The sequence below is a fragment of the Delphinapterus leucas genome, chromosome 7, assembly GCF_059928025.1.
Source record: "Delphinapterus leucas isolate spDelLeu-1000000601 "Yukka" chromosome 7, BTC_Dleu_Yukka2, whole genome shotgun sequence".
Classification (NCBI taxonomy): Eukaryota; Metazoa; Chordata; class Mammalia; order Artiodactyla; family Monodontidae; genus Delphinapterus; species Delphinapterus leucas.
Window position 1 is genome coordinate 11,532,570 of NC_143135.1, and position 25,084 is coordinate 11,557,653.

At 41.6% G+C, this 25,084-nt stretch overlaps 1 protein-coding gene across 1 annotated transcript; it reads right to left on the reverse strand.

Annotated features, from left to right (window-relative positions):
- Positions 1 to 7,111: 7,111 nt before the first annotated feature.
- Positions 7,112 to 8,952, reverse strand: LOC111184059 (olfactory receptor 9I1-like). Its single transcript, XM_089914196.1, is given in 2 exon segments — positions 7,112 to 8,492; positions 8,494 to 8,952. Coding segments are annotated over 2 exon segments (942 nt in total). The 5' UTR covers positions 8,950 to 8,952; the 3' UTR covers positions 7,112 to 8,006.
- Between the last annotated feature and the right edge of the window lie 16,132 nt (positions 8,953 to 25,084).

The following is a 25,084-nucleotide window of genomic DNA, read 5'->3' on the forward strand; positions in this document are numbered from 1 at the left end:
TCTGTATGCCTTCTTTGGAGAAATGTCTGTTTAGGTCTTCTGCCCATTTTTGGATTGGGTTGTTTGTTTCTTGAATATTGAGCTGCATGGGCTGTTTATATATTTTAGAGATTAATCCTTTGTCCATTGATTCATTTGCAAATATTTTCTCCCATTCTGAGGGCTGTCTTTTCATCTTGTTTATGGTTTCCTTTGCTGTGCAAAAGCTTTGAAGTTTCATTAGGTTCCATTTGTTTATTTTTGTTTTTATTTCCATTACTCTAGGAGGTGGATCAAAAAAGATCTTGCTGTGATTTATGTCAAAGAGTGTTCTTCCTATGTTTTCCTCTAAGAGTTTTATAGTGTCCGGTCTTACATAGGTCTCGAATCCATTTTGCGTTTATTTTTGTGTATGGTGTTAGGGAGTGTTCTAATTTCATTCTTTTACATGTAGCTGTCCAGTTTTCCCAGCACCACTTATTGAAGAGCCTGTCTTTTCTCCATTGTATATCCATGCCTCCTTTGTCATAGATTAGTTGACCATAGGTGTGTGGGTTTATCTCTGGGCTTTCTATCTTGTTCCATTGATCTATGTTTCTGTTTTTATGCCAGTACCATATTGTCTTGATTACTGCAGCTTTGTAGTATAGTCTGAAGTCAGGGAGTCTGATTCCTCCAGTTCCGTTTTTTTCCCTCAACACTGCTTTGGCTATTTGGGGTCTTTTATGTCTCCATACAAATTTTAAGATTTTTTGTTCTAGTTCCATAAAAAATGCCTTTGGTAATTTGATAGGGATTGCATTGAATCTGTAGATTGCTTTGGGTAGTATAGTCATTTTCACAATATTGATTCTTCCAATCCAAGAACATGGTGTATCTCTCCATCTGTTGGTATCATCTTTAATTTCTTTCATCAGTGTCTTATAGTTTTCTGCATACAGGTCTTTTGTCTCCCTAGGTAGGTTTATTCCTAAGTATTTTATTCTTTTTGTTGCAATGGTAAATGGGAGTGTTTCCTTAATTTCTCTTTCAGATGCTTCATCATTAGTGTATAGGAGTGCAAGAGATTTCTGTGCATTAATTTTTTATCCTACAACTTTACCAGATTCATTGATTAGCTCTAGAAGTTTTCTGGTGGCATCTTTAGGATTCTCTATGTATAGTATCATGTCATCTGCAAACAGTGACAGTCTTACTTCTTCTTTTCCAGTTTGTATTCCTTTGATTTCTTTTTCTTCTCTGATTGCCGAGGCTAGGACTTCCAAAACTATGCTGAATAATGGTGGTGAGAGTAGACATCTTTGTCTTGTTCCTGATCTTAGGGGAAATGTTTTCAGTTTCTCACCATTGAGAATGATGTCTGCTGTGGGTTTCTCATATATGGCCTTTATTATGTTGAGGTAGGTTCCCTCTATGCCCACTTTCTGGAGAGTTTTCATCACAAATGGGTATTGAATTTTGTCAAAAACTTTTTCTGCATCTATTGAGATGATCATATGGTTTTTATTCTTCAATTTGTTAATATGGTGGATCACATTGATTGATTTGCGTATACTGAAGAAACCTTGCATCCCTGGGATAAATCCCACTTGATCATGGTGTATAATCCTTTTAATGTGTTGTTGGATTCTGTTTGCTAGTATTTTGTTGAGGATTTTTGCATCTTTATTCATCAGTGATATTGGTCTGTAATTTTCTTTTTTTTGTAGTATCTTTGTCAGGTTTTGGTATCAGGGTGATGGTGGCCTCATAGAATGAGTGTGGGAGTGTTCCTTCCTCCACAATTTTTTGGAAGAGTTTGAGAAGGATGGGTGTTAGCTCTTCTCTAAATGTTTGATAGAATTCACCTGTGAAGCCATCTGGTCCTGGACTTTTGTTTGTTGGAAGATTTTTAATCACAGTTTCAATTTCACTGCTTGTGATTGGTCTGTTTATATTTTCTATTTCTTCCTGGTTCAGCCTCAGAAGGTTATGCTTTTCTAAGAATTTGTCCATTTCTTCCAGGTTTTCCATTTTATTGGCATATATTTGCTTGTAGTAACCTCTCATGATCCTTTGTATTTCTGCAGTGTCAGTTTTTACTTCTCCTTTTTCACTTCTAATTCTATTGATTTGAGTCTTCTCCCTTTTTTTCTTGATAACTCTGGCTAATGGTTCATCAACTTTATTTATCTTCTCCAAGAACCAGCTTTTAGTTTTATTGATCTTTGCTATTGTTTCCTTCATTTCTTTTTCATTTATTTCTGATCTGATATTTATGATTTCTTTCCTCCTGCTAACTTTGGGGTTTTTTTTTTTGTTCTTCTTCCTCTAGTTGCTTTAGGTGTAAGGTTAGGTTGTTTATTTGAGATTTTTCTTGTTTCTTGAGGTAGGATTGTATTGCTATAAACTTCCCTATTAGAACTGCTTTTGCTGCATCCCATAGGTTTGGTTTGTCGTGTTTTCATTGTCATTTGTTTCTAGGTATTTTTTGATTTTCTCTTTGATTTCTTCAGTGATTTCTTGGTTATTAAGTAGTGTATTGTTTAGCCTCCATGTGTTTGTTTTTTTTACAGATTTTTTCCTGTAATTGATATCTAGTCTCATAGCATTGTGGTCGGAAATGATACTTGATACAGTTTCAATTTTCTTAAATTTACCAAGGCTTGGTTTGTGACCCAAGATATGATCTATCCTGGAAAATGTTCCATGAGCACTTGAGAAGAAAGTGTATTTTGTGGTTTGGGATGGAATATCCTATAAATATCAATTAAGTCATCTTGTCTAATGTGTCATTTAAAGTTTGTGTTTCCTTATTTATTTTCATTTTGGATGATCTGTCCATTGGTGAACGTGGGGTGTTAAAGTTCCCTACTATTTTTGTGTTACTGTCAATTTCCCTTTTTATGGCTGTTAGCATTTGCCTTATGTATTGAGGTGCTCCTATGCTGGGTGCATAAATATTTACAATTGTTATATCTTCTTCTCGGATCGATCCCTTGATCATTATGTAGTGTCCTTCTATGTCTCTTCTAATAGTCTTTATTTTAAAGTCTATTTTGTCTGATATGAGAATTGCTACTCCAGCTTTCTTTTGATTTCCATTTGCATGGAATATCTTTTTCCATCCCCTCGCTTTCAGTCTGTTTGTGTCCCTAGGTCTGAAGTGAGTCTCTTGTAGGCAGCATATATACAGGTCTTGTTTTTGTATCCTTTCAACCAGTCTATGTCTTTTGGTTGGAGCAATTAATCCATTTACATTTAAGGTAATTATCTATATGTATGTTCCTATTACCATTTTCTTAATTGTTTTGGGTTTGTTATGGTAGGTCTTTTCCTTCTCTTGTGTTTCGTGCCTAGAGAAGCTCCTTTAGCATTTGTTGTAAAGCTGGTTTGGTGGTTCTGAATTCTCTTAATTTTTGCTTGTCTGTAAAGGTTTTAGTTTCTCCATCAAATCTGAATGAGATCCTTGCTAGGTAGAGTAATCTTGGTTGTAGGTTTTTCCCTTTCATCACTTTAAATTTGTCTTGCCACTCCCTTCCGGCTTGCAGCATTTCTGCTGAAAGATCAGCTATTAACCTTATGGGGATTTCCTTGTTGTTATTTGTTGTTTTCCCCTTACTGCTTTTAATATTTTTTCTTTGTAGTTAATTTCTGATAGTTTGATTAATATGTGTCTTGGCACCTTTCTCCTTGGACTTATCCTGTATGGGACTCTCTGTGCTTCCTGGACTTGATTGACTCTTTCCTTTCCCATATTAGGGAAGTTCTCAACTATAATCTCTTCAAATATTTTCTCAGTCCCTTTCTTTTTCTCTTCTGCTGGGACCCCTATAATTTGAATGTTGGTGCATTTAATGTTGTCCCAGAGGTCTCTAATCCTGTTCTCAATTCTTTTCATTCTTTTTTCTTTATTCTGCTCTGCAGTAGTTATTTCCACTATTTTATCTTCCAGGTCACTTATCCGTTCTTTTGCCTCAGTTATTCTGCTATTGATCCCTTCTAGAGAATTTTTTATTTCATTTATTGTGTTGTTCATCATTTTTTGTTTGCTCTTTAGTTCTTCTAGGTCCTTGTTAAACGATTTTTATATTTTCTCTGTTCTAGTTCCAAGATTTTGGATCATCTTTACTATCATTACTCTGAATTCTTTTTCAGGTAGACTGCCTATTTCCTCTTCATTTGTTTGGTCTGGTGGGTTTTTACCGTGCTCCTTCATCTGCTGTGTGTTTCTCTGTCTTCTCATTTTGCTTACCTTACTGTGTTTGGGGTCTCCTTTTCACAGGCTGCAGGTTTGTAGTTCCCGTTGTTTGTGGTGTCTGTCCCCAGTGGCTAAGGTTGGTTCAGGGGATTGTGTAGGCTTCCTGATGAGGGGTCTAGTTCCTGTTTTCTGATGGATGAGGCTGGATTTTGTCTTTCAGGGGGGCAGGACCACTTCTGGTGGTGTGTTTTGGGGTGTCTGTGACCTTATGATTTTAGGCAGCCTCTCTGCTAATGTGCGTGATCGTGTTCCTATCTTGCTAGCTGTTTGGCATGGTGTCCAGCACTGTGGCTTGCTGGTTGTTGAGTGGAGCTGGGTCTTGGCGTTGAGACGGAGATCTCTGGGAGAGCTTTCACCTTTTGATATTACGTGAAGCTGGGAGGTCTCTGGTGGACCAATGTCCTGAACTCAGTTCTCCCACCTCAGAGGCTCAGGCAAGACACCCAGCCTGAGCATCAAGACCCTGTCAGCCACACAGTCAAATTTGCCTCTCTAGGTGAACTTCAGCAATTCACTTAAGCTCTCTGGGACTCCATTTCCTCACCTGTAAATATCTGAGTTACAGAAACACAACTGGAGAGTCATGGTTTTCTCCCATTCCACAGTCTTTCCCATGGTTAAAATCAGCAAGTGTCTAATGAGGCCTTAAGGAAGCCTTCAGCCAAACAGAAAACCTGCTACTGTTGGAGGGTCTCCTGCAGAGGCAGGGCATGGCTGTGGCTGACCACGGAGACAATGACACAGGCAGCAGAAACTCTAGGAAGTACTCCTTGTCGTGAGCCTTCACGGAGTCCCTCTAGTGTATACTTTAAAATTTGCTAAGACAGTAGATCTTATCTTAAGTGTTCTTATCACAAAATAATAATCATAATAATAGTAATAAATAAAGAGGGTGGTAGGAAACTTCTGAAGGTAATGGATCTGTTTATAGCATAGCAAGAGATTTATGATAAGGTATTGACCCACACGATTTCTTTTATGGATGCTAAGCATTCCCGCAATCAGGAAACCTAGGAAACAGCGGTGTAGTCCAGGGCTCAAGAACCAGGGAACTTGACTGTGTAAATCCCAGTCCAAGTTCAGAAGAAAACTGCTGTTCCAGTTCAAGCAGTCAGGCAGAGGAGAAAGAATGAATTCCCCTTTCCTCTGCCTTTTGTTCTATTCAAGCCCTCAAGCTTGGGTGGCGCCCACCCACACTGGGGAGGGAAACCTGCTTTACTGAGCAGATGCTTATCTCATCTGGAAGCATCCTCACACCCAGAAATAATGTTTAGCCAAATATCTGGCTCCCCATGACCCAGTCAGATTGGCACATAAAATCAACCCTCCTAGGATCCCATTTTCTAAAAGATTATGTATAGAATGAGGCCTGTCAATGAGATAAGTGAAAATTCCTGGCACAGAGCCTGCCACACATTAGGTAATTAATGAATGTTTTCATTCATTTATTAATATATGTAAGCGGAAATTCAACATAAATGTCATTTCCTCTGCTCCCTTCTCTCATCACCAGAAGATGGTCCCCTAAAACACACTAAAACTTCATTTTATTTTTATTCACTTGGTGCATCCCTTAAGCAATTGTTTATACATCAAATACTGTATCAAAGGGCATTCATTTATAGGCAAAGTTTGTTGCCACTCACCAAGTAGAAGGGTTGAGAAGTGTGAGGCAGCTCCCACCACAAATAAAATAGCACACTCATTGTCTAGTGTTTTCCCCATTTATTTATTTTTTTAAGTAGAAGGTTTCTCCTGACTTAAAAGAATTCCTCCAAGGGACACAAGAACTCCTCCAAAGGAGGATTTCTTCAGCCCATTAACACAGCCTGGCATATAGTAGGAGTCACTGAAAATGTGTTGCCCTCTTAAGAAGTAGTTATTGGTTATTTTGATGAACAGACACAGGGTGAATACCTGAACGTATCTTAGTTAGGTGCTCAATTCAGGGAATTAAAGGTATACCAATGAAAAAGTATACCAAAATGGATGTCTCCAAAAGTACATTTCCCCAATTTCACCATTTTTCCAAGAATCAGTCCTCTACCAATAGCATGGTCATACACCTACCTGTTAGCTTTCTCTGGCCTAATATGTGTTCTACAATGAAGCATACAGTATTGTGTGGCAATCAAGCACCTTGCCTTGGGATACACCATTTGTTGTTTCTTAGATGAAGTGGGCCTGTTTCCCTCCATCTCCACTACCAAGAACCCCCGTTCCGCCATCACACTGCAGTCAAAGGGATCTTCTTAAAATTCAGATACAATCATTTCATCCCTTGCTCTTGGAGTGAAGCCCACAAGTCCCTAAATGAGCCTGCAAGGTTCTCTGTGACCTGGTTTCTCTTGAATTCACCAGCTGCCTTTCACACTAATCCTCTCACTCCTTATGCTGCAGCCACTCTGGCTTCTCAGTTCCTCAAGGCATCCTGTTTCACAGACCCTTGCATTTGCAACTCTTTCTATCTGGAATGGTGTCCCCATCCCATGATTATGACATATTTACTCTTTAAGCCTCAGTTTAAATGTTAGTTCCTTAAGGAAGGCTTTCCTGACCACACCAAACTAGGTCAGAACCCTACCATTCAGGATAACAATACCCTGTGTGCTTCTTTTCTTCCACTTACCAAAATCGTACAAAGAAATCAATTAGCTATGTAATGGTTCAATATCTGTCTATGCCCCAGGTTCTAATCTCCATAAAGGAGGAACTGTGTCTATCTTACTTATTACTATATTCCTGAGCCTAGTGTTATTTCTGATACATAGCTGATCATCAGTAAATATTTGCTGAATTGATGAATAAGATTGTGGAATCTCCATGGAGTTGTTTCCCAAGTAATATTTCTAGCAGATGTGAAGGTCATTAAAAGGTGGAGGTCAGATTCATAGTTATCTGTCTTCGGGTAAAGTAAATGTCCTACAGGAGATGGAAGTAGATAGTGGTTTTCATTACTGAAGAATAGAAAATAACTTGAGTTAACTGAGGCAGGTGGTCCATGAACAATGCTTCAGAAATAAAACAGAGATTCTGAACTTTGGTGATCAAGATATATTTCAAAAGTTATATATCGGGCTCACTTCAGCCCTACGTCAAGATCAAACTCTTTTCAGTAATTAATGCATATCACTATACCTTTCTTTCGTTCTACAGTGTCTCGGTCCTCTACATTATCTCAGGAAATAAACTAACTTTTTCTACTTGAACATTTCCTAGTTCATATCTCCTTTTCCTCTATTTTTTCTTCCTCTCTTTAGCTACTTGTATTTTCCATGACAAATACCTAAATTATATACGATTGAATGTTGAGGAAAGTTTTCTTTGGTCAAGGCTGATTTCTACCCCACTACCCACAACCAAAGAAGGTGCCTGCCCTTACTATGTAAGCAACAAGCTATTGTTTTGTAATTATTCAAGATACAAATATTAGCTTAGTGGGAAAAAAATATGTAGCTGAGAAAACACTAAACAATATCCAGGACAGGTCAGAAAAATGAATGTTACATTTTATAGCATGTTATTACTTATAAAACCCTTTGCCATTCCATCTCTCTTGATCCTGGATTTAATCATAGCAAGGCAATTTTTACTGATGTGATAACTGAGGAAGGGAATATCTGGCTCAAAGTCATAGAGCTAATAAAGAAATCCCTGGAAACTAAATCTACATTTTTTTGCCTCAGTATGTTTTTGTAATTATGAGATCTGGTTCCTGGGTTAAGAGGACAAGCCAAAAGCCCAAAGGATGATTTACAGGAACTTCTGAATTGATGGAGCTCAAGTCTTACTCTACTTGGGAAACCTTCATCCTGTTGAGAACTCTCTTCAGAGCCTCCTTCACTTCCTTGTTCCTCAGGCTGGAGATCATTGGGTTCAGCATAGGGATGACCACAGTGTAAAATGCTGATGCAATATTGTCCTCTCCAAGGGATTTTCCCATGTTACCCTTCAGGTATATGAATATCAGTGTCCCAAAGAAAAGAGCCACTGCAGTTATGTGAGAAGCACAGGTAGAGAAAGGCTTGGCTTTGCCACCAGCTGAACAAATCTTCAGAATAGCCTGAATGATGAACAGGTAGGATATAAAAATCACTGAAACGCTGGTTGTAATGACCAAGAAAGCTAAGAGGTAGATCACCCGTTCTCGTGGTCTGCTCTCACTACAGGCAAGCTTCAGCAGAGGTGGGAGGTCACAAAAGAAGAAATCCATATGGTTGGACTTACAGAAGGAGATGGAAAAGGTACACCCAGTGCGGATGACAGAATTGACCCATGGCACCACCATATGCCCTAGCCACCAGCCGCAGGCGGGCCTGAGGTGGCATGGCAGTGGCATAGAGAAGAGGGTTACACACGGTCACATAGAGGTCATAGCCCATCACGGCCGAAAGGAAACATTCAGTACTAGCACAGAGTGTGAAAAAGAAGAACTGGGTGGTACAGCGCTCAAAGGTGATGACCATCTTATCAGTACCCAAGGTCTCCAGCAACTGAGGGACAATAACAGAAGAGTAGCAAATGTCCAGGAAGGAAAGGTGGCTGAGGAAGAAGTACATGGAGGTCTGGAGGCGACAGTCACTCTGAATCAACACTATCATCCCCAGGTTACCTCCTATGGTGATGAGATAAATGACCAGAAACACAAAGAAGAGACCCATCTGCAGCTCTGCCCACAGCGGGAGCACCATCAAAATGAATTCTGTCACCACAGTGCCATTTTCTGCCATGAATCCTAAATTGCCCACTGAAATAAAAAAATTAAATCTCATTGAAGATAAAATAAGGTGAGCGTGGCTTGATTTGATCATTTTCAGTAATGATAATAATCTTTGAGATTTGTAACTCATTTTACATTTTTTACAAACTTTATTGCATTTGATCTTTCAGAGATCCTTGGAAGCACATATTGTTAATCCCACTTTTGAGAGAAGAATATGAGGGTCAAAGAGGTAAAGTGACTAGTGCATGACTTCATAGTAAAGAGGCAAAGTCAGAGCTAGAACTCAAATCCTTAGACATTTTCTAGCTTCTTACAGGTGGCAAATTGGAAACCTTCATTAGTCTCACTGAAAAGCCAGAAAATACCACTTTGTTGGAGAAAACCTAATGGTATAGAACTAAGGACATGGGCTTTGATATCAGACCAAGGTTCCCACCCCTTGAGACCTTGGGCAAGTTAATTCAACTTTCTGAACCTCAGTCTCCTTGTTGGCTTAATGAGAATGTCAATGCCAATGTCACAATATTACTGTGAAGGACATCACTTATATACTGTACCTAACACTTGGTCCAATTCACACACTTAGAATTATTTTTTTCTAAATTCTGCAATAATGTAACATGCTTCTAGGTTCATGCATACTCTGGAATCTTCTTATCTCCAAGTCCACAGCCCCCTGGAGTCCCAATATCAACTCTTTCTTTGTGGTTGTTTTGATGTGCACGTGAACCCAATGGGCTTGGATACAAGACAGAGCTGTGAAGAGCAAGCACTGTTGGAATTTCTACAGCCTGTTGCCTGCCAAGTGTCTTCTTCCTCTCTCTTTCTGCCAAGCAACATGGCCTGGTTTCCAGGTTCACTTATTCCAAAGGAACAGTCCCATTATTTTAAAATGCCAGATCATTATCAGTCAGTAAGAATCACGAATCAAGCCATTCCAGAATTAGCGGACAAAGCTCCTTAAGAGACAAAGCCATCACATCGAGTTTAGAATTCTAATAGAGATGAAGCTCTTGCCAGGCATTTAGACAATCTTGTCTCAGTACCTTTGGATGCTGATCAGTTGGGGTAATGGAAATACTGAATGTGGACTTCAAAGGTGATTGTTTTTGTCCTCCTTCCATCCTTGAAACAAAAACTGAATTTGAGAAAGATCTCATAGGATTTTAGATAAATAAGAAAATGAAACTTTCACCAATGTTTGGCAAAACCTGATCTAATGATGAAATAAACGTCAACATCTGGTGTTTACCCCTCCCCCACTGAGTTCCTGATAATGTAAATATTTAGGAGTTTTTTTTTACCTTAGGGCCCAATATAATACTGACTTTCAACCACAACAATAACTCGCTGTGTTCTTGGAATTCACACAAATCATCTTGACCAAAGGGGGAGAAAAAGAGACAGAGAGTATGTTCATTTAATTATTCAATAAGAATCTGTTGAGAACTTACAATGCATTAGGCACTCTTCTGGTTGCTTGGAACAAAACACAAACAATGATCTTTCCCTTGTGGTGTGGTCATTCTAGCAGAAGAGCAAGGCATATACAAAATATGTTTGCTTTTTTTTTTAAAAAAGAAGTATATTTTTTACCATGATAGAAGATAAGTGCTATGAAACACACACACACACACACACACACACACACACACACACACACACAGAGCTTTGGGAGATCCAAAGTATGGAGAGGGGTATTAAATAGGATCATCAGGGAAGGTTCATTGAAAAGGTGATATTTCATCAGATATGATAGGGATCAGGTAACTATTCATGCTTATTTGCACACATCATTTATCCACAAACAATAGAAAATGAAGACACCAGCAATGGATCACTCCACTTCCATTACACAACCTACAGAGTTCTTCCGGTCCTTGTGAAACACTCTCAAGGCAACTTTGTTCAGAAGTGTCAACCTCCTAATACAGAGAGAAGTCCCTAAGGCGTTAGAGGCTCAGTAATCAGCCTACCATCACTCAATGTAAAGGGAAGACTGGAATCCCAACAATATAGCACAGTGGCTAAGAAAATGGGCCCTGAAGACAGACAGAGCTTGTTCCAAACTCAGTCATTTCTGTTTGTATGACCTTGGGCAAGGTGCTTGACCTCTAGCATCTTAGACTAAATACCCATGCAACAGCAATAACAGTACTGCTGTGCTATGGGAGGTAAAGAGATAACTCATGGAAATACAAGCTGTGCTTAGTACAGGGTAAATACTCAATACATGTAACTGTTACAAAAATGAGCTTTCAGCCACTAGTTTGTTCTGACATTCAGAAATTTCATTGATGCTCATTTTGTTACCGAGTCCAATGAGGCTCAAATGGTTAAACCAACTGTCCCAAGACCGCACCAGGACTTTGGCTCTAAATGCATTGTGCTTCCATGAACCGACATACGGCTCATGACCCTGACCCAGGAAGTGAGACACTAGCCGAGTTCCAGGCAACCCCAGCTAGAGAGGCACAAGCCGGGAGACCCACCTCAACCTACCACTCCCCTAAGAGACACTTTTAGATCTCCTCTGAAAGAGCGGGACTAGTCTCCTTCGGAGCAGAGTGTCATGGTGGGGGAGGGGCCGCTGATTATGGTGAGCCAGGGAGAGTATATGGTAGGAAGGCTGGAAGCAGCACCTGGAGGCCCGAAGTTACATCTGCTGTCTGCCACTGATGTACTATGTAAACTCAAGCAACTATCTTCCCATCTACGGGCCCGTGTCCTCACGTGAGAAGGCTGCGCTCACCAACCTCAAACACTGCATCTTGCTCTACAACTTGGTGGTTCTCTTCTTTTCTTAAAAGTCCCGTGAGAGAGGGAAAGGGCATGTATTAATAACAATAATGAAGAATGGCACTAAAACAGCACTCCCTTTGGGTGAGCTACTGTTCTAGGCGTTTTACATAAACGGCCTCATTGACTTTTCACAATCCCCCAATGCCAGATATTGTTATTATCCTTATTTATAGACTGGAAAATAGAGGCTTGCAGAGGTTAAGTAATTTGGTTAATCAAATTACTTAATTTGTAATTTGGTGCTAGGTAAACCACCAGGCTGGGATTTGAACCAAGGTCTGTTGGACTCCAAGGCCATGCTCCCAACAGCTATCGCACTTCTCACAAGTATGGTAATAATGAGTTAACTTCTAGTGAGTACCAGAAATTTTTCAAGGCTTTAGATACATTACTCTCTGTGTTTTGGCAAAGAGGAGAGTAAACATAAGTTAAATATAGATTTTGGAAAATGACCCCAGTTCTGAAAACACTGCACATGTTCTCCTTTTTGCAGCGTCATCTTTATTGGTCTTGTCTCACCTGCAGGGATGGGAGGGTAGAAGAGGTGCACAGGGCTACCATCAGAATCAAACTCTAATCAAGAGTGTACATGAGGTGGATAGACCTAGAGTCTGTCATACAGAGTGAAGTAAGTCAGAAAGAGAAAGACAAATACCATATGCTAACACATATATATGGAATTTAAGGGAAAAAAAATGTCATGAAGAACCTAGGGGTAAGACAGGAATAAAGACACAGACCTACTAGAGAATGGACTTGAAGATATGGGGAGGGGGAAGGGTAAGCTGGGACAAAGCGAGAGAGAGGCATGGACATATATACACTACCAAACGTAAAATAGAGAGCTAGTGGGAAGCAGCCGCATAGCACAGGGAGATCAGCTCCGTGCTTTGTGACCGCCTGGACAGGTGGGATAGGGAGGGTGGGAGGGAGGGAGATGCAAGAGGGAAGAGATATGGGAACATATGTATAGGTATAATTGATTCACTTTGTTATAAAGCAGAAACTAACACACCATTGTAAAGCAATTATACTCCAATAAAAATGTAAAAAAAAAAAAAGAAAAAAAGAGTGTGCAGCCAAGAAGGAACCATCACCTCCAGTACAGGTTTGAGTGTCAAGACAAAAGTCACGTGAAACAACCTTGCTCCTGGTTCCTCATCATTTCCCATCTGTACTTTCCCTTTGTCCAAGTCTCACTCCTCAGTTTTTATTTATTTTATCTTGTTGCATGTCATGCATTTTTATAAGCCACTTGAAGTCTCTTTTGGAAAGAGATATCGATGAATAAATCAGGACAAAATAAAATCACCTGTTTGCCCAAAGCCAGGATCATCTGAATGATCAGCCGTATCCGCATCAGACCAATCACAGTGCTGCCAGAGGACTTTGCCAAATGGGTTCAGGAAAGGCAGCGCACGAACAGTGGGTCAGCCTAAATCAGACCCATCTGTGGATGATGAAGGAAGGCAGATGCTCAAGGGAGAAAGTGGAAAGCTCGGGGTGGGGGGGGTCTCAAGGTCTTTGCTACTGTAGCCAGTTCCTGAAATCTTCATAAACCCAAATTCTAAGTTAGTGACCTGGGACTGCATTTTGAGGCACAGTGAGAAGCGTGCAGGGTCTCCTAACCCATAACGCACATTAACGTGATCCTTTTTAGCATCAGGTACATCCATTTTTCAATAGGCAAAGGAAAATGTTAAAGAAAATCAAGGTTGCCAAGTGTTCGCTGATCTTCAGAGGAGCCGGAAAATTCGTTCTCTCCAAGAAGAGTTCCAACTTGCCTTGTGATACCTTGTCTAAACTCCTGAACTGGTCCAAAAGAATTGATGATTCTAGATAGAACAGCCAATCAGCTTCCTAATAATTATGATTAAAGAAAACCAACAGTGGCTGCACAAAGTCTCTAGGCAGGGAGAAGAACCATGGAGATCGGTGTGGCCGCAGAGGAAAATATTTAGTCCCAGGCAATTTAGATAAGCTAAGTTGCTGGGGAAATATGAATGGGACACTGAAGCAGCAGTTTCCTGTTTTTGAAGCCCACAGAACAGTTGAAATTGCTGGGTTTTAAGGATGCACAGGAAGAAAGGGAATCCTTAATGGCATCATTAATGCCACAGTACTGATCAATGTCAGCATTTCGCATTCTCAGTGTTCTGTTATCCAACTGTCATGTTTTTTTAAATAAATTTATTTATTTTTATTTTTGGCTGCGTTGAGTCCTTGTTGCTGCACGCGGGCTTTCTCTAGTTGTGGCGAGCGGGGGCTCCTCTTTGTTGTGGCGCACGGGCTTCTCACTGCGGTGGCTTCTCTTGTTGTGGAGCACGGGCTCTAGGACATGCGGGCTTCAGTAGTTGTGGCACGCGGGCTCAGTAGTTGTGGTGCACGGGCTTAGATGCTCCACAGCACGTGGGATCTTCCAGGACCAGGGATCGAACCCATGTCCCCTGCGTTGGCAGGCAGATTCTTAACCGCTGTGCCACCAGGGAAGCCCTGTTATCTAATTGTTGATTGGGCACAGAAATATTTCACTTCCAGACACTTCCTGGTGAACCACTAACTCTAGGTTATCTTTCCCCCACATTAGTCATGTCTGCTCAAGACCCACAGCTTCATTTTTATGTCAGTCAATAGTAAACACACATAGACATCTAATTCACACATTCCAAAGCTGAAGGAGAAAGACCATGAGACTGTTTGCTCTTTGGGATTTTATTAGCCTCCCCAAAACCACCACTAAATTTCAGAAAACTAAGGAGGGTTTCAGAAGAGAAGAAGTCCGGCAGATGCTCCACCTGTATCTCAGAGCAGAGAAAACACTGGACTAGGGGCCAAGAGGCTAAGTATGGATTAATCGAGAAAAATCTATGGGAAGATGATTCTCAAAGTAATAAGTTTGCACTTGGAAGGGATTGTTATAAGGGCCCAGACACCAGCTTTATCATAGCACATACTGTGGAAAATACAGAGCCATGGATCTGAAAAGTATTTATATAGCTCCACAAAACTAATCCACTTAGATCCTCCAAGTCAGGGTTAAAGATATTTTAAAATGGTAAGATATAAAAGTTTGTATGATGTGCCTAAAATTGTGTAGCCTTTGTTCTCAGCTGGAAATATGCAACAAAGGTTTCTGAAGGACCTGCCTTTATATTCTGTGCCCAGCATTACACTGTCCACTGGGGATGCAGTGATGTACACATAGAGCTAAGCAGACATTAGATGACAGTGATCCTCCCTGTGCCCCTAGAACAGAGCCAGCATCATCTGTCTGTGGTAACTTGAAGAGGAAAAAGGAATAAAGGAACGAGGCACAAGGTGCTTTGCCACTCCAAGTGTCAGGGTGGACTCGGGTCCTAAGGATGCTTGAGTGGTGAAAAAAAAAAAAAAAAAAGTAGTTTCTTCCACCAACACTCTGTGTTCAGGTAAAAAGTAGCTCAATGTAGAGATAAAAATAGACTATTCAAGAGCTCCCCTTTTCCCCAGAAACTTGTTTGGCGGAAAACTTTAATAGGTCATTTATTAGTTGAATTTAAACTTAGAAATACATAGGAAAGTATTCTCCAGCAAGGCCCATTGAAAATAGCAGAAAGGCAGGACCAGCATGGTGTCATGGAACCAGAATATTTTGAAGTTCTAGCACAGTGAGGTCAAGTTCCAGCCAGCCATGTAAATTATCTGGACTTCAGCTGTTTCACCTCTAAGATGGACATGACTACTACCCAAGTCACAGGAGCGCTGCGAGGACGAAATGAGAAGGCCTGTGTTCTCAACAAACATTGGTTCTGTTGCATATAATGGAAGGTGTGAACTCCTCCCTCCCCCGAATTACACATGACTTTCATGATCCCTCACTTTAAAACATTGTACTCCTATTATCCCATCTGACTCTCACATAACCCATTTTGAGGTGAGGAAAGTGGGGACTCAGAGAGGTCAACAGATTTGTCCAAAGGTCACATAGCTAGAAAGAAAAGCAGCCACAACTGAGATCCAGAGCCCTTTCCACCGCACCACCCAATCCCTCAGCTTGGGGGTTATAGTGATACAGATGCCCTGCCTGAAGACGGGAGGTGGAGGCGTGGGGAGATCTGAAAAGTTGAAATCTCGAGATCATCCTCACTTTGTGATCCTACAAGAAACTTCCAGAATGGCATATAAATTCTGTCCAAACACTGACCTCAAATCTTTTACTCTTCTCCTTCACCAACGCCTGCTCACTCGGCCTCATCTGCTCACTGGACAGAGTGTGCGGTAGAATCCTGCAACTTGAAGGTGTTTCTAAAGGTCACGGTTCTGCCCTTTTGCCTTCAGGCAGATGAAGTAGAGATGGGGGAAAAAAGGCCCCAAGGTGAGGAGGGTCTTTCCCAGAAGCAAACACCAATGCAAAATGTTGGGAGTGACGGATCTCCTGCAGCCTGACAAGACACTCTTTCTACTGCTCAAGCTGCTTCACCTTTTTGGAGTCTTACACAGCTTTTCTGTCGCCCAGAAGTACTCAAGCCCTCTGCCTCTCAGACAGTGGTGAGAATAGGTGAACTGTGCCCGCCCCCTTAAAGGGATTGGGAGGGGAGAGGAGTTCTGGTGACGGGAATGCCTGGACAGAACCAGCCTTACAAAGCGTGAGGTCTCTTTAGCTCTGGATGGGTTTTTTTTTGTTTTTTTGTTTTTTTGTTTGTTTCTTGCGGTACGCGGGCCTCTCACTGTCGCGGCCTCCCGTTGCGGAGCACAGGCTCCGGACGCGTAGGCTCAGCGGCCATGGCTCACGGGCCCAGCCGCTCCGAGGCATGTGGGATCTTCCCGGACCGGGGCACGAACCCGTGTCCCCTGCATCGGCAGGCGGACTCTCAACCACTGCGCCACCAAGGAAGCCCTGGATGGGGTTTTTACACCTCCTAACATCCTTAGAGCTTCTCCCAAAGTCAGTGCCCAGCTGACCAGTCCTAAAAGAAAGACCTCAGTTCTCTATGCTTTCGTGGGGCTTAGTGAGCACTCATAGAAAGTAGTTTCACGATCTCTCAACTGCAGGAATCTGAGATTTACCTCCCACCCACAGCAGAAATCCTGTCTCGGGCATCTCTGATGGCTGGCCTTTGAGCTAATGGTGACCCTTTCTGACCAATCTTTATGGAGCTGGAACAATTCCAATGATGGGGAAATTATTCTCCCACAAAGGAGCTCATTCTGTTTTAGAGCCTACCTGCAGTTTCCAACTTTCTCTGTAATGTCAATACCATCACATTCCAAATACCTGCCAGAATTTTACAAATTTCTTAGAGATTCAACAAGAGTTGCTTCTTGCTCTTTCCCTTTTCTCAGTGTAAGCCCTTACTTGAAATAGCCTCCATAGTCTTCCATATAGTCTCACCTACCTTGTCTCTTCTGATCCTAAAAACAGTCACCTGAAGCAGGTATGCGATGCATTTTCAGTGCCATGGTATAAATGAGGAAACTGAGACCCAGAGATGCTAAGTGTCTTGCATCACCGCAAGAGGAAGCAAAACTAATAACTCCCGGTACATTGTGCTCCCTCACAAACCACACTAGCTTTGACCCTACTGTCTAAAGAAAAAAAAAGAGATAAACCCTTTTTAGATGAGAGGAAACCAACGTTCAGCTTGTCAAGTACTTTTCGAATCTGGACTGTGGTTCATTTTCTGTCTGATCTAACTTGGCCACACTTACCTTCAGCAGAGCCAAGAGGTCCCTCCCTGGATGACTAGGCTGGGTGGGAGTACATGCGATGTCCAAATGGTGCTTTGGGGGCATGAGAGGAATAAACAGCTTCAGCCCCTGCGGCTCATAAGCTCCAACATCCACAGCAGCACCCGTTCATAGGTGCCTGGATCTCTGTCCTAGGCTGGGTGCTCCGTGAAGGCAATTAGAAAACCGGGGCAGGGGGATTAGCCACTGACTGAGGTGCTCTAATCGGGCCCTAAGCTTCTAATCAGTCTTCTCTGAGTCCCAGAAGAGAGAAACCTTCGGAAAAGGGCCCCTGCAGAGTTAGCTTTCTCAGTTTCTTCCCACTCAAACTTTGTCCTGTCTGGCAGCTCCAACCATAATTTAATCTCATTCGGGGGATGGGAGTAGATAGTTCTATGTTCTTCTCTCTGAAAAGTTGTCAACCACCCAAGGAGATCCCTTCTGAACAATCTCATTTATGGGGCACAAGTGAAGTTAGTGATTGTGTGAAGTCTCGGCAGCCTGCTTACTCATTTACTCAACTAATATTGATAATCTGCGTATAAAGTACTTAGGGAGTACCTAGCACACCATATTAGTTTTATCCAAGTTTAACCCATTGGCTCCTCACAACAATCCCGTGAGGTAGATAGTATTATTATTCTATTCTACCAGTGAGGAAACTGAGGCCCAGAGAGGTGAAATAACCACCCATGGTCACACAGGTAGTAAGGGGAAAAGCTGAGTTTGGAACCAGGGAAGCCTGGCATGACATCTCCAGACACCTCGCTCTTAACCAGCATCCTGTACTTCTTGATGTCAGTTAGCTGATTATAAATACGGCTTTTTAGGGTAGAAAATTTGGGCAGTGTCCAAAAACCGTAAATGAAGACATTGAAACCACTATAATCACACCACTCCAATAAGTGCTGTTAGCAGTTGGAGGGAAACGCACTAGACCATAGTTATTTGGCACATAAACTCCGGCAGTAGACTGTGTGGGTCTGAACCTCCTTCTCTACCTTTGGAATTTAAGTAAGTTATGTCACTTCTCTAAACCCACCTCCTGAGATGGACATGGAGGTTAAAGAAGATACATATGAAACACACAGAACAGGGTCTGGTACTATTAATATCCTTCCTATAGACATTTATATACATTTTTTAAAAAATCAGGATTGAAGTTCATACACTATTTTTATACTGTTCCACTGGGGCGAGTTAACAAGAGAAATGTAGCTATTGTAAGTTACTCAAGTGGGAGGAAACTATTCCACTGGAAAGCCCTGGAAAATGGTGAGACCTCTTGCGGGACAGCTCATGGTGTTGGGCCATCAAACACTATACACCCTGAAAGCCTAGGTGACCACAAGAAAAGAAAAACTAGCTCCCAAACTCGTCACAAAGTTGGTGAGATTGCCCTCATCTGTTATACCGCCTGCACTTGAACGATCACAAGGGTAGTCATGATAACCCGAATGCAAAAGCCATCCCCCAGTTTTCTGGAATACAGGAATCCTCAAAACTCTTTGGTAAAGGAAAGGCCCTACAGGGAAAAAATATATATTTTTTTAATTATATATATATATATATATATTTCTGAGATTTAATATCCTTCTAATCTTGATAGAAAGGTAATTGAAACAGATTTACATAATTTTGAAAACATTAATAAGGATTTGTGGTATTTCTCATTGTTACACACAGGACACACCCTTATAACTCTAAGCCTATACCAATCTATGAGATAGGAGACCTCCCTTCCATTCATTCAGTCCCTTCATTAGACCTTTAGTTTTCCCTTTCATTGTTTTATTGATCACTGCTCATGTAGAGAAAGGCTATCTATTTTTTAACTTTTTAAATTATTTTTTATTGAAGTATAGTTGATTTACAATGATTCAGGTATACAACAAAATAATGTAGTTATACATATATATGTACTTTTTTTTTCAGCTTCTTCTTCATTATAGGTTTTTACAAGATATTGTATATAGTTCCCTGTGCTCTACAGTAGGTCCTTGTTGTTTATCTATTTTATACATGGTAGTGTGTATCTGTTAATCCTGAATTCCCAATTTACCCCTCCCCACTCATTTCCCCTTTGGTAACCATAAGTTTGTCTTCTATGTCTGTGAGTCCATTTCTGTTTTGTAAATAAATTCATTTGTATCACTTTTTTAGATTCCATGTATAAGTGATAACGTATGATATTTGTCGAGATAGTTATTTATGTAGGTCCTCTTACCTTGAATACTTGCTGAACTCTAATAATTGTGAATTCATTAGTCTGGACTTTCAATATAAATAAAATTTTCTGTGCATACTTTTAAAAAAAGATGTATGGGATTCCTTATCCTCACATGTGATGGAGAAAATGCATATTGCAAACACTTAGCATTTTATCCTGAGCATTCTCCACCTCGGTGGTCACATGAGGTCACATTTACATTCGTACTCCACCTCATCTCAATGTTTCCTAGAACCACTGCCCATTCCACAGAGTTGCCCTAGTGTTGAGTCACCATTTTGCCCTTCTAGCCTGCTCCAGGGTTAATGAGGCAGCCCCACAGTAAATGGGCTTCTACCCCAAGGCGCTAAACTCTCAAATCACTGCCCGCCTCTGCCACCATCCACCAGCACAGTGGATGGAGATGAGCTCTTCATCTGCTACTTTGTCCATCTGACAGTAACACCCACCACAAATGATGTGGCCCTGCCTGCCGGGAAGACGTGGCCTTCAGTCCCTTATGGTGGGTTCCTCACGGGTTCACCCCAACCCAGGCCAACTGAGATATTTTATATCCCTGAGCCTCTGTGGAGATCTAAGTTTGAACGCCTTATCTCGGGAAATCCCTCAGCATCCTGCATAGATCAGTGGTCCTTGTCAACTCCACCCACGCAGCATCCAAGAGCGAGGAGCAAGTGTGTGCGCTGGGAGATGCTTACATGTGAACCCCAGCTCCTCACGTCCAAAATATCCTATTACACCTAAATAAGTTGGGTCAATTTGATATTTTCCATTTTTTATTATGAAATAACAGTAGCATGATCATACATTTCCATAGATAGTAATGATTATTTCCTTGGGATAAATTTTTAGAAGCAGAACTGTGGGGGGAAGGGCATTCTCATTTTTAAGGGTCTTCGTACGTGCTTCTGATGTTAAACATTTTTCCTGTGTTAGTTAGCCACTTTATTTCTTTTTTGTAAATTTAGCATTCGTATTCTTTGCCTTGTTTTTCTAATGAGGTGTTTGACTTTTCTGAGTGAACTATAGAAACATTAAGGATCTCTCCTTTCATTTGTTTGAGAAATATTTATTGTGTTCCTATTATATGCCGGGAACTGGGCACTAAAGATATGATAATGAACCAAACAGATGAAATATCTGCCCTCATGGAGTTTACATTCTAATAGGTAGAGACAGAGAAAATAGTGTTATAAAGAAATAGAGTAGGGTGATGTGATAGTAAATGTCTGGTGTGGTGACAGAGAAAGGGGACTCCTGGAAGTCAGAAAAGGCCTCTCTGATGTGGCGTTTACACTGAGATCTGCATGAAAAAAAGACACAAGAGCATCTTCTTATGTGAAAAACATTCCAGACAGCAGGAAACACAAGTGCAAAGGCCCTGAGTCAGGAATAAGCTGGGCTCTCAAGGAACAGTTAGAAAGGCAGCAGAAGGGCTCCTATTGTCAGCTAAGGCTGGGGGAGGCTGTAGGTGTCCTGGCTGCCAAGCGGCAGACCCTCTGGCCTTGCAAGATGATACCATGCAAGTGGTAGCCATTAAACTTTGACCCCTGCCAAAGCCCACCTCTCCCATCAAGTGCAATTTGAGTAAGCCCTCCAGGCGGGAAGTGAGCTGGGAGAAAATCCCTGGGCACCCAGGGTCATCCCCCGTGGGGGTTTTTTCCAAGACCTCCATTTCTGGAGCAGCTAGATCCCACATGCTCCTTCTTGTACATGGCACTCACACCACTGGACATCAAAAATGAAAAGTTTTGTGGGCTGCTCAGATACCAAAGAATATCCTTGGATAACCTTTATAATTTTATTTAAGGTTAATTCGAGTATGCAGAAAACACCCACCCATCCCACTCTTATGCTCTTTGGACATGTCAGGAAAAAGAATAAAAGGTCTGAAGACAGACTAATCCCAGACAACTCTGATCCCTGTGCTGGTTACTATCTTTTTGCCTCTCCAGGTCCATCCACCCTCAGCATTCTCTATCTTTCCTTATCCTGATCTGTCCAGGCAAGGCTGACTTTTCCCCACTAAAAAAGAAAAAAGAAAGGCAGTAGGAGATGAAGAATGGAGATATGTATGGGGCAGATCACACATGGTCTCATAAGCTAGAATAAGAAATAAAACTTTTTTCCTAAGTGCAATGGGAAGCCAGTGAAGGGTTTTTAAAAGGGAAGTTATAGAATCTGATGTCATTTTTAAACAATTTCTCCAGATTCTGTGAAGAATATGGATTATAAGGAGGCAAGAACATGTGATACGTATATAATGGAATATTATTCAGCCATGAGAAGGAAGGAAGAAAATTCTGCCATTTGCAACAACATGGATGGACCTTAAGGGCATTATGCTAAGTTAAATAAGTCAGAGAAAGACACATACTGTATGATATCACTTATATGTGGGCTCTACAAAATCCTTATCCTCTATTCTCTTCCGCTGGCCTATGTGACTATTTTTATGCTGGTACCATACTGTTTTGCTATGCGTGTTGGCTGCTAATGACTGATAACTACTGCCTTCTATGGGGTATTGCCCTCAGCCAAGAGATCCACTTGTCCCAGAAATGCCTAGGGGGTCCCATCCCCACCTCTTGGGGGAAGCCCTCAGTCAGTAGATAATTGACATGGCCTGCAAAAGGCCAAATCCCTTGCCTAGAGGCAGAACTGAGCCCACAGTATAATTCATTCTCCAGAGGTCCCCTAAGGATCAGGCCAAAGCTACACTCCAACTGAAACTACATCTTCGCTCAGCTATTTTCTGTTTCTTTCACTCCCTTACAGGTTTCTTCTATAATCACTCCCTCACTGAAACACTGGCCCCAAAATCCTTGTCTCAGGTCTTTAAGGAACCCAACTTAAGACACATCTCTTCCCAAAATTCCGAACAAAAGTTCTAGGCTTAATATTAATAACAACAACAACAATAATAATTGTGGGGCTTCCCTGGTGGCGCAGTGGTTGAGAGTCCGCCTGCCGATGCAGGGGACACGGGTTCGTGCCCCGGTCCGGGAAGATCCCACATGCCGCGGAGTGGCTGGGCCCGTGAGCCATGGCCGCTGAGCCTGCGCGTCCGGAGCCTGTGCTCCGCAACGGGAGAGGCCGCAAGAGTGAGAGGCCCGCGTACCGCAAAAAAAAAAAATAATAATAATAATAATTGTGTAATACATCAAAGCTCTCCAGATCCTCCCAATATGTCACAAAGGGAAAAAAGTAATAATTACTCTACAATCACTCATTTCACAAGTTCCCCAGGGGACGTTTAATGGAATATTATCATGACTGGCTTATTTCCCTCTTTTTTCTCTACTTTGTCCCAGCTGTCACTCTACCCTCTCTGCCACTCCAGAAAACATTCCCAATACAGTGCACATACTCTTACCGCACAGTTATTTCAATAAGTATTTAATTACAGGAAAAGATCATAAATATTATCTGAAGTGCACTGGAAAATAGAATTCCCCGTGCTGCCAGAGGTCCTGGTCTGTGGCTGCTTTCCCTCTTCGTAATATTTTCTTGCATCATCTGGCATCTGCAATTGCAAAAGTCACCCTGGCTGGGCTGAATGCTTGCTAATTATCAAAGGATTTTATTCCAGCCATGTTACTTTGGAGTGATGGGGCACATGGCGTCTCCAAAACTCTCCCGCTGGAAGAGCTCTGATCCTACATTAATGAGTGGATGAAAGCCTACAGGGCAGAGGAGTGATTCTACTGATGCAGGACACAAGTTATCAGAAAGAAGTAAGATGGGGTCTCCAGAAACCTGTCATCTAGCTGGAGAGATGAGACTAACCACCAAGGAACAGTCATAAACAATGTAAGACAAGCAGAATTAAGTGCCAAATTGTGTGGGTCTAACAAAGGGAGTGTGGGTTTCAGAGAACCAGGGAAGAGATGAGAGCTGGAATAACCAGAGAAAGCTGCCCATAGAAACTCTGGAAATGGATCTTTAAGGAAAGTGGTATACTCACGATAGAGATTCAAATGAAGCATGTTTAGACCGCCCTAGCCTCATTCCCTCCTGAATCAGTAAACAACCCTCCTAATGAAATTCTGAGCAGACAATGCAGCTAGGTTTCAGCCCCTGAGCTGAGAGCTGACCTCAAGTTTAAGGATGGACACAGTGTAGAAAAGCTCGCCAGGAGTCCTCAGAGCTGAGTTCCAGTCCTGACACCACCCCTAACTGGGACAGCAGGACATTGAGGGCCAGTGGCAAAGAACCAAATTCATTCCTTATAGAAACTGCAAATGAGCTTTGGAGCTAACAAGACTCAGGAGTTGCCATGAAATCCCACAAGATTTGTTTTTATCCTCTCTGATGCGTGGAGACAGATAATGAGCCCCTTCCCTAGTCTGTTCTCGCTGACAAGGCTGCCTTTTCCAGGGAGCCCTGGGGGCTGTCCCAGGTTGCTGATTCGTGATTCAGGGACAACCTTTGTGCTTACTGTGTCCCTCTCACAAAACCATCCCCAGAAGTATTTTTAAAACCCCACTGGTTCGCTTAACAAGAAGAAACCTAAAATCTGTCAGCTACATACATCTATTTGAGTAATCTGAGCTGCTTTCTACAAAATGCTTAAATGACCTTCAATTAGTTTGATTCCAAACCTAAGATGAACCCAATTAGATTATTCCACCAGGTAAGTAGGATGTAATTGTTACCTTGACAACATTGATAGGGTACCAGCTCTGAAGTAAGGTCCACACAAACTGGGGAAGATGCAACTGGACAGAGATTCTGACCATTGTCATCAAAACTTCTCCCCTGTTGGGACCATGTCCAGTCTGAGATTTCAGCTCTTATATGAAATACACAAGTCAGTCTGGGTCTTTTTTTTTTTTTTTTTTTTTTGGAAAACTACAGCTGCAGTCTATTCAGGCTTATGTGTGTGTCACTAGGTAAATTTTAGAAAATATGAATAGCTTTATGAGGCAGGGGTGGGGTACTGTACTGCATAGCTTAAACCAGAGAATTCACTGTAAATTACTGTACTTCGTATAATTATGCTGTAGGTGGGATTAATCATACGTACTGGAGCTTTGGCTTTGCAACCTCAGTTAGAATCCGGGCTTTTCATTGACTAGTCATGTGACCTTGAACAAGTTACTGAACTATTCAGAGTCTTAGTGCCTTCCAGGACAAAATAATACCTCTATCACAGGGTCATTGTGAGGATTATACGAGATAATGTGTGTAGGATGTTTAACATCCTGGCTGACACATAGTAGATGCTCAATGAATGGCTACCAGTATTAGGAAGGACACACAGCACCCCAACACTGGGATCAGGGAGGCCAGGGTTGACATCTAAACATCTTTTCTTTCTAGCCTGAAACCTCAAGCGAAATACTTAATATTTCTAAGCCTCAGTTTCCTCAACCATAAAATAAAGGAAAGTATTCCTCTCTCA